The 17,768-nt window shown below is 35.2% G+C and overlaps 1 protein-coding gene across 1 annotated transcript in view; it reads left to right on the top strand.

Moving 5' to 3' along the window:
* LOC130641858 (dynein axonemal heavy chain 7-like) overlaps positions 1-14,880 on the top strand; it is a 52,609-nt gene extending 37,729 nt beyond the window's left edge. The window contains exons 52-78 of the mRNA XM_057448858.1: positions 275-360; positions 511-653; positions 732-804; positions 1,050-1,157; positions 1,796-1,981; positions 2,528-2,691; positions 2,817-2,967; positions 3,241-3,374; positions 3,480-3,537; positions 3,939-4,072; positions 4,324-4,456; positions 4,723-4,925; positions 5,314-5,389; positions 6,088-6,333; positions 6,623-6,715; positions 7,124-7,300; positions 7,611-7,772; positions 8,296-8,496; positions 8,664-8,825; positions 9,110-9,295; positions 11,085-11,222; positions 12,145-12,279; positions 12,587-12,682; positions 12,839-13,064; positions 13,483-13,587; positions 14,234-14,337; positions 14,584-14,880. Of these exons, the coding sequence (XP_057304841.1) occupies positions 275-360; positions 511-653; positions 732-804; positions 1,050-1,157; positions 1,796-1,981; positions 2,528-2,691; positions 2,817-2,967; positions 3,241-3,374; positions 3,480-3,537; positions 3,939-4,072; positions 4,324-4,456; positions 4,723-4,925; positions 5,314-5,389; positions 6,088-6,333; positions 6,623-6,715; positions 7,124-7,300; positions 7,611-7,772; positions 8,296-8,496; positions 8,664-8,825; positions 9,110-9,295; positions 11,085-11,222; positions 12,145-12,279; positions 12,587-12,682; positions 12,839-13,064; positions 13,483-13,587; positions 14,234-14,337; positions 14,584-14,790 (3,887 nt within the window). The 3' untranslated portion in view covers positions 14,791-14,880. The remainder of the gene's footprint in view (positions 1-274; positions 361-510; positions 654-731; positions 805-1,049; positions 1,158-1,795; positions 1,982-2,527; positions 2,692-2,816; positions 2,968-3,240; positions 3,375-3,479; positions 3,538-3,938; positions 4,073-4,323; positions 4,457-4,722; positions 4,926-5,313; positions 5,390-6,087; positions 6,334-6,622; positions 6,716-7,123; positions 7,301-7,610; positions 7,773-8,295; positions 8,497-8,663; positions 8,826-9,109; positions 9,296-11,084; positions 11,223-12,144; positions 12,280-12,586; positions 12,683-12,838; positions 13,065-13,482; positions 13,588-14,233; positions 14,338-14,583) is intronic.
* Positions 14,881-17,768: the final 2,888 nt, after the last annotated feature.

Raw genomic sequence — 17,768 nt, 5'->3', positions numbered from 1 at the left:
CAGTAACTTTTCTAAATATAACTTTCATTTTTTCTAGAGATGGAATTCATTTTAACGATTCTATGGACTTCAGTAATACTATAGTACAATTGACTTAACAAAAATTCTCAAGTCTTAAAATTTTTATAGATATTTTAATAAATTTCTTCAAAAAACAAAAACAAAATTTCTCCGATCTTTTTAATTTTGAAATGTGTGGCACCCTATTCAGTTTATTTACCAACCATATAATATAAAATAAAAATGTTTGGTTAAAAATATTGTATTCTTGCAGGTAAACGCATTGAGGATTTTTGGGGACCGTCTCGAAAACTGCTAGGTGACATGAAGTTTTTGGAATCACTGAAAACTTTTGATAAGGTCAGTAATGTTGGTTAAATGTCATTTTGGTATTGCACCTGCAATACCAAAATGACATTTAATGCCTGCCTGCCTGTTAGTAATTTTTAACGGGCCAACAAAACCTCCAATCAATTACGTTTTAATTATAAACATAATTTAATTTTACAGGACAACATACCAGCTGCATACATCAAAGTCATAAGAGATAAATATGTCAGTGATCCTGAATTTGTTCCTGAGAAAATTCGAACCGCATCCACTGCAGCCGAAGGTCTATGTAAATGGGTGGTTGCTATTGAGGCTTATGATAGGTCGGTTAATAATTATTGTTTTTGTAGTGCAAATATAGTACGGTTGGCTATTATTATTTGTGTAATTCCTTATTGTAGGGTAGCAAAAGTTGTTGCTCCAAAAAAGGCTGCGTTAAAAGTTGCTGAAGGAGAACTTGCAGTTGCTATGGAGGTCGGATATTTTTTTATGAAAACTGATGAGAGCGATAGAGTAACTTTTCAAAATTAGTTGTGGCTTTCCAATTAAAATTGTGTAACTACACCAGGCTAAGGTTTTTTCTGTCTTACCTATGCGTAACGCATTGCAAGTTGTGTACACTCTAAGATTTCTCCCCTGGTTTTTGTTGTGAGCTACGTTATTATAGAAAATGTTAAGCTCCTCACAAATGCTAAGCAGTCTTTGTATTTTACCTGCAGAGCTTGGAAAAGAAACGAAGCAACTTGAGAGAAGTACAAGACAAGCTTGCTAAGTTGCAAGAAACCTTTGAGATCAACACAAGAAAGAAAGAAGACTTGGAAAACCAGGTAGGTACCAACTGTAACTACCACCCTGGAAATATTATTTGAAAAATTATACATTATTTAGCTCCTTCTCGACAAAGGCAAACAGTATCACTTGGTCAGTGCTTTGCAGTAGGCTGCAAAAGTTCTAATTTGTCATGGGTATCGGCCAAATACCCATGCCAAATTAGAATTTTGAAAATGCGCTATCTGCACTTTCCACAATGTCCGCATTTTGGAACGATTCACTTCATCACGGAGAAAGCTCCAAAATAAGGTGGTAGCTGACGTCAGCAAAAATTAGCACTCATTAAAAGTTTTGGCTTAACCAAATAACCTAAGTCCTAAGCCCGCTGTATTGACAAGTTCGCAGTGTGTGTTACTTAGATAGAAACGGCGTTCTTAATTGCTTGTGGCTGCGATCTTTGAAATTTCACCCTTTTCCGGAGTATATAATGCCCAGGGTTGTAGGCTGTGGAATATAAAAAATCTACAAATAATTGTGTTTTTTCAATTTACTTTGATTTAAGTATAAATAATAATTATAACTAATAATTCCTTAATTTTTGTTATTTTAAGGAGCTTTTATGACTTAGTTTTAAGTGTGGGCACCTCCAAGGAAACTTGGTGCATTATTTTACGTACCTCTATTTTCTATTCAGGTTGACCAATGTAGCAAGAAACTTGATCGAGCTGAGAAACTGATTGGAGGGCTAGGTGGTGAAAAAGATAGATGGAGCAAGAGTGCTTCAGAGTTGGCTGTTATGTATGAGAATCTATCTGGCGATGTGTTGATATCTTCTGGTGTGGTGGCTTATCTCGGTGCATTCACGTCGAACTACAGACAGGTAATTTTTGGACCGTCCGTCCGTCCCTCAGAACTGGATTTTTTTACAAAGATAAAGAACAATGGCCCCTCGAATGTGACGAAGTCAGTTTTTAGAAAAAATTTTACCGGCCTAAAAATGACGGGTTTATGCGCAAAATGAGCCAAAACGGGTCCAAAAATACATTTTAAGGCTGATTTACTCTTCGAAATTACAAGCAAAATAAATATGTAAAAAAAGGTTTAGGACAAAAAAAAGTTAACGAGATTCACTTGCTTTTAAAAGTGTGCAAAGTTGTTGTAGCGAAAAAGAACACCCACTGAATTATTTTTTGTAGCGACTTGATTGGTCAATATTTTGTAAGTCCATACAAAAAGCAATACAAGTTGGGAAAGGTCTTCTCGCAAAGACAATTTTTCCTAAAAAAAGCCACAACCTTCAATGTATTTCGCTCGATTTTTCTCTAAACACTTCAAAATGAAAAATATATCCTTTACAGAACAGAAATTTCTAATTCTTTTTTAAATTTTTCTCACTTAGATATCTATCTATATTTCTTTCATATAGGAACAAGCTGACGAATGGACAAAAACATGTAAAGACACAGGCGTGCCATGTTCTGATGTTATCTCCCCCACAGTTACTCTTGGTGACCCAGTGAAGATTCGTGACTGGAATATATTTGGCCTTCCAACGGACAACTTCTCTATTGAAAATGGCATAATTATCAGGTAAAAACAGTGAATTGATGAAAAAAGATTATTTTTGTATATGATCAATTGGTTAGTAGTATCACATGAAGGGCTAGTTTTGCTTTTTTTAATTCCGATAAAGTCAATTTTATTTTGTTCATTAGTAACTCGAACCGATGGCCACTGATGATCGATCCTCAAGGTCAAGCAAATCGATGGATCAAGAACATGGAGAAGGGAGCAGTGCAAGTGATCAAATTATCTGACGCTGACTATATACGGACACTTGAAAATAGCATCCAGTTCGGAAATCCAGTGAGTATGTTTTTCTTCCTGATATTGAAGTAAATTACAAATATTTCATTGCTGCCTTGCTGAAAATATAATACGTCATCGCACCTACATCTGCACCCTCATAGGCCATGGCCATAGTTTTTATCTGTGAGTGAGTTAATTTTCCATCTAACTGGTAAACCCCGGAAGTCTTTTAAATGTTATGCATTATACTCACAATTTTATTTATTTTAGTTCCATCAAGTTTTCATACAAACCTATATAATGTCTTCTAATAAGTCTTGTTTTGTTTAGGTGCTTCTAGAGAATGTTGGTGAGGAATTGGATCCTGTACTGGAACCGTTACTTCTCAAGCAGGTCTTCAAACAGGGTGGTTCAATGTGCATTAGACTGGGTGACAGCACCATCGAGTACTCGAAAGACTTTAGGTAAAAAAACATTTTGTGATTAGCATGTGATTATCAGATATAACATATAAACTTAACATTTCATTGTCCTGTAAATCTTCACTGGCGATTTTAATTTTTTTTTAGGTTTTATATCACAACCAAGCTAAGGAATCCTCATTATCCGCCAGAAACAGCCGTTAAGGTAACAACGCCATTTAACGGCCTTTTTAAATTAAAGCGCCTTTACCCCTATTTTTATTTAAATGGGTATATTGAAAGAGGAAAGAAACTATTCCAGTCTACACGTGTTTTCTTAATAAGAAGCACAATACTTCTCAACTTGAGGCTGAGATTATAGGTACTTTCAACTGCTAACCCGCCCAATATTTAGAAAAAAGTAGATTGATAAAATGAGAGGGATCCTGCTAAAAAGAAATTATACAACAGGGATCTGACCCTATAAATTAAAGAAAGGAAATCTTTAAAGTACAGGATGAACCCCAAAAAGTATGTTATAAAAAACCGTTTTTTAGGTGAAAGCACACTTTTTTGAAGAATGCACTTCTCTGCTCACCTTTAACAGTTACGGTCTGTGTTCTTTAGGTAACTCTGCTAAACTTTATGATAACACCAGAAGGTTTAGAAGATCAATTGCTCGGTATTGTTGTTGCCAGAGAAAGGCCGGAATTAGAAGAAGAAAAGAATGCGTTGATTCTACAAGGTGCAGAGAATAAAAGGTAAACAAACTATTCGATCTTTGACCAGTGGTCAGTTTTTTAGACTGGAAGATGAAATTATGTAGTTGTTTGTAAACAAGTTTGTCCGTGAGATGATATAATTTGTTTAATATGTAGAATTGCATCTCGAAATTACCAATAAAATGAATTATGATGCATTTTGCGTTTTATAGACATCTTTTTTATTTTGATAGGTTGCAGCTCTAATTGTAGTAGAAGCAGTAGCACACGGTTTTGTTTTCGTATTTTAGGCAGCTAAAAGAGATCGAAGATAAAATTCTAGAAGTGTTGTCATCGTCAGAAGGAAATATTCTCGAAGATGAAACTGCCATCCAAGTTTTGTCTTCTTCCAAAGTATTATCCAATGAGATTGCTGAGAAACAGGTGTCTTTATTCATTTCTAAACTTCGTTGTTTTCACTGGTGCTGTTGTCGTTGTTACACTTTTGTTGTTGTTGTTGATTTTGTTGTTGTTGTTGTTGTTTTTGTTGTTGTTGCTGTTGTTGTTGCTGTTGTTGTTTTTGTTGTTGTTCGTGGTTGTTGTTATTGTTTTTGTTGTTGTTATTTTAGTTGTTGATGCACTTTTGTTATTGTTGTTGTTGTTGTTGTTATTTTTGTAATTTAAAATTGATTTTGTTGTGGATTTGTTAGGCTGTTGCAGAAGAAACAGAGAAAAAAATTGATCTTGCTCGACTTGGCTATAAACCAATTGCAATTCATTCTACAGTTTTGTTTTTCACTATTGCTGACATGGCGAATATCGATCCTATGTATCAGTACTCGTTGTCATGGTTTATTAACTTGTTTATCAGCTCTATAGATAACTCAGAACAAGCAGAGGATCTGAACAAGAGGTTTGATTTCTTTTATCATATTTATGTAGTTTTATATGTGGCTTTTTTCTGTGAAGACATGACCGAAATTGGTTTGGTCATTGCTTTGAAACTAGTTTGCGGAATAGGGATGCCTTAATTGTACCTAAAATGTCCTTTGCGTTTGTGTTATTTTTATCTAAAACCTTTGTCACTTTTTATCACTTTTTGTATTTTTTAAAACAAAACTCTCTGTAAGTGTGTAGTTTTCACATCCATTTTCATCATTCTGTAACACTATTTGTGCTCGCTATATTGAGAGCAAAAAAAATTTTTTCGTTGCAGTTTTAAAGATGTATATACAACATTAGACAAGTCTTCTAAGATTTTTTTACACGTTTGGTTAGTTGATTGATTTTTTTACTTTCAGGTTGCAAAATCTCGAGAATCATTTCACATATTCGCTGTACTGTAATATATGTCGATCTCTGTTTGAGAAAGATAAGGTAATGCTGCCTTTCATTCTCTTTTTGTTGTTGTTGTTGGATTCACAAGACATATTTTATGCGGCGTATGACAACGTTATGCTTTTGATTCAGACATTTATGACCACAGTTTGATGGTGTGATTTGCTGCTCTTGTGAAAACTTTAGAATTACGTAATTATTTTATGTAACCGACAAAAGGAATCCACACGAAGTCCTAGCGAAATAAAATGCTACGTGATTGCTTTGTTTCATTTAACATTAAGGCTTTATAAACTTCTGGAAGTACCAGTAATGCTACTATATTAAAGGGGCTACGGAACGGCTGTTGGTTTTCGACTTTAGTGACTTACACGAAAGTAGAGCTGATGGCGGTGAAAAACAAAAATGGCTATTTTTCCGGCATGTATGTAATTTACAGACTCAAACATATAGATATATCTAGAATTTTTAGTCTTGATCATGTTTTCATCTAGAAGAGTCTTGCTCAAATATTTCTTTTTAATATACGTTTCGAAAAAAAATATTGAAGCAGCAAACAAAGTGCGCTGGTCTGTTCATTGCGCACAATGCGTTTGCCGGATTTTTAATATGTGGGCGGTATATACGGAATGTGAGCTTTATAACCGGTTCGTAGCCCCTTTAATTACCAGTAACAAAATCAAAGAGTCGCCTTTTCTCCTTCATCTTAACGACTATTTTCTTTTCTTTTTTCATAGCTTTTGTTCTCCTTGATCCTATGCATCAACCTTCTGAAACACAAAGGCGAAGTAAATGAGTCCGAGTGGAGGTTTCTTTTGACTGGAGGTGTTGGTCTCGATAATCCAAACGAGAATCCAAGTCATTGGCTTCCGAAACAATCATGGGATGAATTTTGCAGGCTTTCTGAAATTCCAGTTTTTGACAAGATCCACAAATCGATAAAGGAAACGGATGCTGGGTGGAAGAAGATTTACGACAGTAACGTATGTGTGACATTTTTTTCTTGTTTTGGTTTTCTTGTTACAACACTTTTGTTACGACGTTTCTTTTTTGTTACGACTTTGTTTCCTTATAACGACCCTGTTTTTTTATTAAAACATTGTTTTCTTGTTACGACATTGTTTTGCTGTTACGACACTGTTTTTTACGACATTTTATCCACAAATACCTACCAATTTTAGATTATAAAAATTAATATATATCCTTGAGCATTTTATAGTGACTTCGATTTTTAAAGTTGTGAAGTAACAAGATGTCTTTTATTATCTTAAGGAACCTCAATTGGTCGAGTTACCACAAGAATGGCATGCAAAGTTGAACGACTTTCAGAAGATCGTTGTCTTGAGATGCATTCGCTCTGACAAGGTAAAAAATGTCGCACTATATTTTTGGTGTCACACTATTTTCTGTGTCTTTTCGGCATGCATGCTCTTTCTTTTACAAATAATAAATGTCTGCATGAGCACCACAAACAGACAGCTGGAGGTTGGTCTCACACAACTCGGTATTATGCTTTATCCTTACAAAAAAATACAACTTTCTGTCGTAGTCATTACATTAGTAAAGCGTTCCAATATTTATCTTGAAAACATAAAAGCATTGATTTCTGTCAGTGCTTCGCTCTGAGTTGACCAATCTCGTTTAAAGTCAAAACAACGGATCACTGTTAAAAATGGTTTAAGCAGAATAAGACTCTGTTTGTGTTAGTTCTTCTGCATACAGGAACTGTGGCAACACAATTTCGCTGTTCAACGTTGTCCTTTCTTATTTCAGATCGTACCCGCCGTTCAGAATTTTGTTACAAACAAATATGGCAAGAAGTACATAGAGCCTCCTCCTTTCGACCTGGCAAAATCTTTTGAAGACTCAAGTTGCTGCACTCCAGTTATCTTTGTACTCTCTCCTGGTTCAGATCCAATGGTTTCACTGTTAAAATTCGCAGATGATCAGGTAAATTTAATTGGTTGAGTTAAAGAGGATTAGTACGTACCAATTAGTTGGGATAGTTATCAAAAGACTCTATATTCATGTAAATGGCTTGAGTTTGGTTTTAACAAAGCACAACAGAAATTTCTTTCACTTTACGGCGCCTTGATTCGACAGGCCAAAATATTACGGTGGCTCACAAACATTGCATAATTAAAATAAGCAAGTCCGTCACTTTATCAAAGTATACCATACTGTCTCAACTAAGGTTTTCTGTAGTTATTTCTAACCTCAAATAACTTGCACTAACGAAGCTTCATGGCATGTTTTTTAGGGATTCAGTGGCGCCAAACTCAGCTCACTTTCACTTGGGCAAGGTCAAGGACCGATAGCAATGAAAATGATCGAGAAAGGTGTTAAAGAAGGAACATGGGTTGTATTGCAAAATTGCCATCTCGCAGTTTCTTGGATGCCGACGCTTGAGAAAGTGTGTGAGGTAGGAATGCATATGATTAGCTTTTTTATGTTTTCAGGCTTTTTTTTTTTTTTTTTTTTTTTTGACTAAGCCATCATGCAGATAAAAGATTTTAAACATCAACAAATATTGATAGTATTTGATATTAAGGAACTATTACGCAGTATGGGAAATAAAAAAAAATTGTCTTTAGCCCCATGTTGAATAAAGATTTGGATTTAGAAATGTTAAAAATTTGTAAAGATTTGATGAAGGCTAAAGCCTTCACAAGGCGAAGGCTTGTTAGGTGGCGCCAGCCATGAGTCTTCGTTTATTTTAAGACTCTGTTGTTGTTCACGTGGAAAAAAGATAAGTTAGCGACCGCACATGAGCTCCAGCTTTGTATTTAAAACGTGTATGTAGGACGTCGGACCGTTTGCTCCCTGCGCCATGTTGGTTTCTTGTTCTGGATTTTTTTAACTGTTCCCTACCCCATGTTGGTTTTTTTGTTCTATATTGTTTCAACTGCTGGACAACTAATCTGTGATTCGTTTTTATTTTTTAGGATTTGGATCCAGAAAACACACATCCTGATTTCCGCTTGTTCCTAACTAGCTACCCATCACCGTCATTTCCGGTGACCATTTTACAAAACGGGGTTAAACTTACCAACGAACCGCCCAAAGGACTTCGTGCTAACATTAACCGATCGTACCTTAGCGATCCTATATGCGATTCAGAATTTTTTACTGGCTGCAAAAAACAGGTAACAATTTTATTGCGTATTGAATCAACATGGCTTTTCTTAATGGATTTGAAGCAAAGATTTAACATCTTTTGCTACGCGCAAGAGGGCTCTTTTTAAACGAAAGGGTTCACAATTGGGGATTGATAAAAAAGCAGACTTTATTAATTAATTGTTGCTTGTTTTAGTTTGAATTCAAGAAGCTGTTGTTTGGCTTGTGCTTCTTTCATGGTCTGGTTCAAGAAAGAAGGAAATTTGGTCCTCTCGGTTGGAATATACCTTACGAGTTCAACGAAACAGATCTTCGAATCAGCGTTCGCCAGCTCAGCATGTTTCTTAATAATTACGACGTAAGTGGTTTTCGTGCATGACTTTTATAACACCCAAGAGATATGATATGTTATATCGCTAAGTAGTTGAATTACTGAGGACGCTTTAATTCTACGGCTGTAAATTGGGTTGTAGTTGCAGCCAACTTTTAATAGATACTTCGGCTGCACCTTAATTCTCGATCATTCATCATTCCAGTCCTTCCTTGCCGGGGGTAAAAAACTGCTTTATATCTCTTTTTGAGGAGGTGTTTAGTTGCCTATTTGACTCCCTGTTACTGACGACTACGCACTTGTAAATTTAGGATGTTCAATACGATGCGTTGAAGTATTTAACTGGTGAATGTAATTACGGCGGCCGAGTGACAGACGATCGTGATAGACGCACTTTAATGACTATCCTGAACACGTGTTATGTTGATAGCATTATTACCAGTGAGAAATATCCCTTTTCTGAAAGTGGATTGTATTATGCTCCACCTGATGGCGAGGTAACATTCGTTTGTTTTGGGTTTTGTTTATTTGTAGATTTATTTTATTTTAACGCCGATGCTATTAAATGAGGGGGAAGGTAGCGATATAATGTCTTCACGAGGGGTAGATTTTAAAAATTAGCGCCTCCAGATAAGACTTATAAAATCGATAAAATCAATGCAATGGATTGGTTTTGGACTACGAAGAAATATAATTATTTTTTATGTTCTTTTTTTTTAAAAAAAATATTTTAAAGTTTCGGAAGGATAGGGTTAATTCGCTCCCACCCCGGCTTTCATAGAGCGTTGTAAGAACTGTGAGTTTTATAAGACATGACATTCAAATTAACTCACCTAGTTAACACATCCGCTGTTTAACCAGTAATTTTTTGTAGCTGCTTTTTTTATAAGCAAGTGAAAGTTCTAAATCACGCTGGGATATATTTATGCTTATTGCGGAAATAAACTGAAGAATTGAATGTTTATGAGCTATAAGGATAGATGAAATAGTCCTGTTTTTACCTTTAAACCAGTTGATAAGACCCGTGGAAAAATTCACTTCGCTAAAAAAGAAACAAAGAAGATCCATCATTTGAATTTTGATGACGTTAGCAATGACCTGTCAAAGCACAAATGATTTTACTTGTGTAGAGTTTAAAACACCGATTAAATTAATGTTAGGGTCACGCGGTTTTAATCAGCGGTTAAAGAGATATACCTTATGGGGGAAAATTTGGTCGGGTTAAAATTTAGTCGCGGAAAAAATTAAGCCACTTTTGAAAAATAAGTCACTTTTCCCCGACTAATTTTTAATTGTACTGTAGATAACCTCACAAGGGGATTTGAATCAATTTTTTTATTTGTTATGTATGTTTTTCGTACAAAAATTACGAGAATAAGTAAAATGTTGTTTATTATTCTCTCCCTTATGTTTTTTATGTCCCCGATCCTTTTTTGTAATCTTCCTTGCAATTTATTAAGGTGGTTTTAATGAGAAAAAAAGTTTAGGATAAAGAAAAAAGATCGGGGAAAATTCTTAGTCGGGTATAAAAAAATCGGGTAAAAGTACTAGTCGGGGAAAAATAATCGAGGGAAATTTTGGTCAGGGAAAAATTAAGTCAGTTGCAAAAAATTTAGTCACTTTTCCCCGACTTTTTTTACCCGATAAGGTAACAGTTTAAAAAATTTGTTGACGTCAGCAATGACCTCTTGTGTAAATTTTGAAACCTTGATCAGGAAAATGTATAGGATCGTGTTGTTTTGACGTACGCTTGAACTGACATTAGAGTTTTAGGGGTTTTCGATGACGTCAGCTATTCGTCTGTTCCGAAACGGACGTGTTAACCCTACTTCAGGAAATTGGTCCCATTTTGATCCCAGATAGTCTCTAGTAACCACGCGGGAGATGACCTTGTGTCTACCTTGTTGCTTCTAAGTTTTTTGCTATTAACGTCAGTCTCAGCCAAGGCGTTCACGTCGTGACGTAACGCAAATAAAATTAACAAATTAGACATAAGTGTGAAGTAGCCTAATAATATAGGCGAAAAAGCATAGCCACAAAACTAAAGGTATAGCTACGCAAGGCCAAGCTCAGACAGTCTAGTTGTGTTAATTATTTTTTATTGAGTATAAGGCAAAAGAACCTCAGAAGTATTCTCCCAAGACTAGAAAATACACTTAGCATATGCTTTCAAAATTACCATATCTGAACTGGGATTTGCTTATAGACGTTGCGCTTACAAAAAAAAAATACAATCCTTGTTTGTATTTCACTGGAACGTGCTCATTTCTTATGATTGTGTTTTAGTATGAGTCATACATTGAATATGTGAAAACTCTTCCGTTGAATCCACATCCAGAGGTATTTGGTATGCATGCGAACGCAGATATTACGAAAGACCAACAAGAAACGAAGCTCTTATTCGATAGCATTTTGCTTACACAGGTATAAAATGTTCTTTTAAAGTTTTTTTATATACTTGGTCACGTGTCAAAATAAACACGTGTTAAAAAAGGGTTTAAATTTCGGTATTACAATTCACTTTTAAGTTGGACAGAAGACGAAATCAAAGAGGATATTGAATCAGCTTTCCCTAACGCTATGTGTAAATTTCTGAGAAAAGTCGTTTGAAATATTTAAAGGACCTCACCTGTATGTGAAACAGTCAGCAATAAGAAACCTGCATTTAGCCTGATTGTCACTTCACAGCGTAACGTAACTACACGTATTTTGTTATAAGCAACGTGACTTGTGACCTAGTACTTGAGTTGCGAAAAAATTAAGTTTAAAGAAAATTTGCTTAATGATTGCTTAGGAAAAAATAGAAAATTTTCCCCCATTATCACAACCCCGACTTAAAATTACCAGTGTTCACACATAATTGTTCGATTTAATGTCAAATTTTACTTAATACTCAAACGAATGAAAATGAATATGTAACACGAAAAGAAGCCAGACATTGCCAAAATTAATGTAAGGCTGGTAAAATAATTTCAAAACCGCGGCCAAAACAAAGTGTTGCTTGTATTCAATACTGTTAATACCAAAGGTGTTAGAAATCTTTCAGATTTTAGTACAATGTTTTTAGCTTATAAAAAAATACGTGTAATTAGATGTGATTGTCAATTCAGCTTCATTCTAAGTTCCCCTGTACGCAAAAAGGTTTGGATAATTCAACTTTTACAGGACGTCAGAACAGATTAGGTTCCAATCGTGTTGCAAAAAACACAGTTTTCCATTACGTGTTGGAATGAATTTTTTAGGATTTAACTTTATGGTGCCTTACAGCAAAAGAAGCTTTACCATGCCTGTTTTCGTTAAATAGGAAGCGACCAGTCTGATACATCTGCATTTTTTTTTCCTTCAGGCTCGTGCAACATCTGGTGGTGGCAAATCTGATGATGACGTCATTGGAGAGGTTGCTGAAGATATTCTCAGTAAACTACCGAAGAACTTCGACACAGAAGCTACATTACGTAAATTTCCTACCACCTATTCACAGGTGAAGCTCTTGGATTTGTGTTGGTGTAAATTTGTTGGTGTAAATTCACTTGGAGGGGTTAACATAAACAGGGGTTTTGCTCTCTAGGAATTAAAACCCTTTTAACAATGATACAGGGTACTTTACTTGCAACTATGTGACCAAGGGCGAAATTTTGTTTCTCCCAATTTTTAGTAAATTTTAATATGATTGCCGTATAGGAAATTTGTTTGGTGCTGTGTGGCGATTTAATTAAATCTCTGGCCATCTTAAAATGACGGAAACAATTCAATCCATCTATTTGTCTTCATGTTTTTTTTCTTCGCAGAGTATGAACACGGTATTGGTGCAAGAGATGAACCGTTTTAATAACCTTACTGAAGTCGTTCGTTCCAGTCTCATTAATCTCAAAAAAGCTATCAAGGTGAGTTTGCACCGGATTGCCATTTAATCTGGAAAACACTAAGAAAATTTAAACGTAAAATTAGCCTATTAATATAAAGTAATTGAACTGCTTCGCCCTAGTTCCAGTGCGATAACCTATTATTTAAAAATGTCACATCCTGCTTTCTTTCTCTAGGGGTTGGTTGTTATGTCCTCCGAATTAGAAGAAGTTTATTCCAGTATCTTAAATGGCAAGATTCCAGGCTTGTGGCGATCAAAATCTTACCCCTCCTTAAAGCCTCTTGGAAGCTACGTCAACGATTTGCTTGCCAGGTTAAAGTTTCTCACAGACTGGTATGATAACGGCGCGCCAAATGTGTTTTGGGTTTCCGGGTTCTTTTTTACCCAGGCTTTCCTTACAGGTAAAGCATATCTTCTTGACTGGGTTTATTTAACCTTTAGTGGTACCTGTATCTTCCCATGCGAAATTCCTATCTATTCTATAAGCACGCCTTTTTCTTTGTCGCCTGATAAGAATAATAAAAAGTTTTTAATTTTTTGTTTTTTGTACCGGAATTGCATTTATACGGAGCTAGATTAACTGTCGATAATTCATTGAAATCTTCCATATTTTGATTTGAACTGCATCAATGTTCTCTTTTAAAAGTCTGTTGGTTTCTGCTGTTTATACTTGACAAAATTGGCGCCAAAAACATGTAAAACCAACTCGTTCCCAACTTTTTTACTTCGATTTTTATCATATTATATTATCAATGCTATCTATTTTTCTATGCGTATGTAAATCTCGCTATTGTTAGACAAAATATTCGTTCTCTTTAGGATCTCAGCAGAACTATGCACGAAAATACAAGATTCCCATTGATTTGTTGGCGTTTGATTATGAAGTGATGAAAAAATCAGATTTTCCAGAACCACCAGAAGATGGTAAGATGTGTTTTTTTAGTGCCGTATAAAGATGTCGTTATCGTTACGACAACCTTGTCAAAATTACGCGTGCTTTAATGATATTAGCCAGTCACTCTGGTCAAGATACATAGGGCCTCCATTAGTTTGGATGGTTTTTTTTTCCATACGAAACTTGACAGTTAAAAATTTCCCAGCAGAAAATGGAATGCCTAGTGGATGGAATCACATGAATTTTGACGCAGTGTGCATGGTTATTGCACAAACAACTCATATAACATAAAATATAACATAAAAAAGGTTTTAGTCCTACTTAATGGCATTTAAGATTAGCATATGATCACGAGATATATTGCAGTAAGCGCCTTGCCAAGCCAGCAGGAAAACCGGCTCACTATATGAACAGTCTGTAATCCTGTTAAAATAACTATTTCGATATTTTTTAAGTTGATTTGGTTTACAGAAGTGTAAGGAAAAAGTTTTTAGCTCAAAAACAATGTTGAAAAAGAACTAGATATTACAAAACGGAAAATCTTTTTGCAATTGTACACATTTTTCTTCCCCATTTAAGATTATATTTCCTTCCGTCTACCTATCGGGAGTTTTTATATTTGTTTGGTGCACATGCCATCACAGCGTGACTTTGTGAACATTTCTAATCTTCCAGGTGTTTACGTGAATGGACTTTTTATGGAAGGTGCGAAGTGGGATAAAGACAATATGGTACTGGGAGAATCTGTTCCGAAGAAACTTTATGACGAAATGCCCGTGGTAGGTAGCTTGAACTATTAGTACTGTGTTCAATTATTGTTTTTAAAATTTCACGTGGGGTTAAAATGGTCACGGTCAAAATCAATTAACTTTTTTCGCTAAAACAAGGAAAAAAAGGCTGTGATGTTTTACTTACTGCAAAAATTTAGTTAATTTCACCAAAAAAAATTTTTTTTTACCATTAAGCTTTTTCGACAACATATATTTTTTATCCAGAAAAATCTCCTTAATTTTTGTTTCTTTTAGATGTGGCTTAAACCTTGCAAGAAGGGTGCGCAAGCGAGTCGCGTTCATTACAACTGTCCTGTGTACAAAACTAGCGAAAGAAGAGGTACTCTCTCCACGACTGGTCATTCAACAAACTTTGTAATGGAGATGAGAATCCCGTCAGCTGTCGAGCCTGCTCATTGGATAAAAAGAGGGGTCGCATTGTTGTGTCAGCTAGACACGTGAAAGAAACTTTAGTTAACTTTGTATTGTTTAAGAATTGTTTTGCATTTTTCTGTAAATATGAATGAAAATAATATATATGTTTTATGAAAATATTTCTTGCACTATGTATACACAACACTCAGTTTCTTACCGCACGCGGCTCGTGAAAACAATTAATCTCTCTTTTTAAAATTCTATAACTTGATTGCACCCTCGTCCCCAGGGTTTTTTTTCTTTTTGATATGAGAGACTAGGGTGACTTGATTGTCCTAATTTAGATTCTCGTTTGCAGCAATTCATTTCTGCTTCACTTTGTCATAGTCCATATTTTTTATCATGATTTTATCAGACAACACCATGGGACAAGGCTGTACATTCAGCGCCCTGCTCTGTCTTTCAGCATTTAATTTCCGCTGATAATAACCGCCCTCCAATCAACAAAGCCAGCTTTTTTAAACCACGTCTGATTGTTTTGAAGTATTTCTGTTATCTAAAAAACATTCTTCCTTGTTTACTTCCTCTTATCAGAATACACACCGCCCACAAACACTACACCGACAATAATTCAGGGTGTTGACGCTATCAGGAATATCCGGAGTTGCCAGCGATTTTAAAAATATTGGCAAAGAGTCAGGAATATGAGCATTTCATTTAATAATCAGGAAAATGTCGGATATGTTTGGTTTTCATTTTTTCTAAATATTGAAAGTTAAATTTCAGGACCGTTTTTAAAAAAATGCTTTTATAGTCTGTTTAATTAATTGCTGTAAAACCAAACAGAAAATCTAATAAAAATGACGTAAATGTCAGAGATCTTGGTCAAATAAAGTCAGAATGTCAAGAAAATAAGGAGTTACTACTGTCCTTTTATTTTAAATGTTCATTCATAGTTCGAATTTTTGCATCAAGTTTGTCATTCTGAGAGTTAATTCTCGGATTGTATAAGGTACATGCCAACCCATTTGGAGCTTGCTTGTTCTTGAACAGAAATATCCACATTTTGAACGGTACTTTCCAATCTTCTTTATAGTAAATATAGGTATAATAGTAAGGTCTTTTTCCCCAGTTGTCCTCAATATCTTTTTATTACAGGAAAATGTTCATATTTTCGTTGATGTTTTTAATACATTTCAGTTGAGTGTTCACTAGTTATTTTAAAAATTTAAACATATGATACATCGGATTTATTTCCATGTTTTCAGAAAAAATCTCGGTGAAGGTGTATTGGCGTGTCGGATCACTTTTACGGCAGATATTTCTTGTCCCACTCTTTTGGTCGAATATTTTTAAAGTAGAAAATCGATCGATGTTGCTTTTTAAGGGGTGCATTTGTTTTTCAAACTCGTCCATTATTTTATTATTACAGTGTAAAGTATTCCCTAATCTGTTTATCTTTGCCTGTACATGCCTGTATGCATGATGGAACTCAATTGACGAGATCCATCGACAACAGAAACTACGATGAAGGTGTCACTCTGCGCTTCTGATATTCAAAGAAGCACTTCTTAATTTTGACTCAGACATTTTCAAGTTTTTTATTCCTTACGTCAAGACCTTATTTTTACTAAGACTTTCCAGGTTTTTTGGCTTGGTGTGTTACTCGGTCCTTTTGGTTTGATATTCGGGCATTCTCGTATAGTCTTCTAAATATTTTATCGTGCTTCAAGTTTCCTAATCCAATCCTCAGTTTCCTAATCCTAAGTTTCCAGTATCAAATGTGTTGAAAATAACTTTTTGCATAATAAGGTGTTTTTCTTTTTCTTTTCTTTTTTTGTTCGTTAGACAATACGTTGTATTTTTAGACCAGCGAGGAATTTGACAAAAAAAGACATGTAGAATTTTACTTCTGGTTTTTAAAGAAATACTATCCGCCGTCTATCCGCCAGTAAAGAAGTCTTTTCCCTAAAATCTCTATCAACTTTTCCTGATCTGACAATCATAGTATAAAATTCATTACTGCAACTGGGTGAAAACACATGTACACAACTTTTTAGCCAACTTAGTCCCTAGGTTTTGCCTTTTTGATATCGAGGCGGTCAAGTAAGCGCTAGCGTCTTTGACATTAAGCAACACACCCTAAGGACGAGAATGCTTTTTTAGGCTAGTACAAACAATAAACCCTTCTTTAAAAGGTTTGGTCTTATCATTTTTAGACACAGGTCTGTGCGAAAATTGAAAAAGCCAGCGTCGATCCCAGAGCCTGTAGCGTTTTTAGATATAAAAAAACGCTGCAGGCCCTGGATTCAAGGATAGCGAAAGAACTGGCAAGGTCCAAATCAAAATTGAGAAGGTCCTTATTGTAATATCGGAAAGACTGAATGACACAACAGGGCCAACGTAAAAGGACACTATATTAAAACAAGTTGGTTTTATCATATGATAGAGCTTGAAAAGTTGTCTATAAATCTTTAATTTTTTTGAAAAATCTTTATTGTTTTCCGAAATATGATAATGTGGGATGGCGCTCAAAAAAAAGACCGCCATCCCCGCCCCATTTATTATTAAAAGTGAAAAAAGAGCCTTGGGGACGAAGCTGAGCTTCCACTTTTGGTTTCAATTTTTGTGATCTTGTTACTTGAATTCGTATTCGCGCCAAAATGAAAATAAAAATATTTACAACTTTGTTGTTGAGGACTAGACACAGAGAAAATGATTTGAAAGTCTGCCAAAAGTCAAACAGAATTTTCTTTAGCAAAGACAGCTAGACTGATTGTTTAATTGTTCCTGAAGCTGGATTATTTTCTTCTTACCTTCTTAAAATTAATTTTTATTTTAGTGAAGCTGACTGAACCTAGCTAGGCTTATATGGCTTACTTCACAAATTTAAAGAGACATACCCTAAGTCTATCCAACTACAAACTAGGGTCAATGGATCAAACAACATTACTTCAGACAACGTGAGTTTAGGAGTGAAGCTAGCACGTAAGAACTGAGCTGCCGACAGCTGACCTACTTATCTTTTAGGTCCTTACCTACACCTAGCTTGGGATTGTTTTTGT

The sequence above is a fragment of the Hydractinia symbiolongicarpus genome, chromosome 4 (genome assembly GCF_029227915.1).
Source record: "Hydractinia symbiolongicarpus strain clone_291-10 chromosome 4, HSymV2.1, whole genome shotgun sequence".
NCBI lineage: Eukaryota > Metazoa > Cnidaria > Hydrozoa > Anthoathecata > Hydractiniidae > Hydractinia > Hydractinia symbiolongicarpus.
The sequence above is the reverse complement of the archived record's forward strand: the minus strand, read 5'-3'. Positions and strand labels throughout refer to the sequence as shown.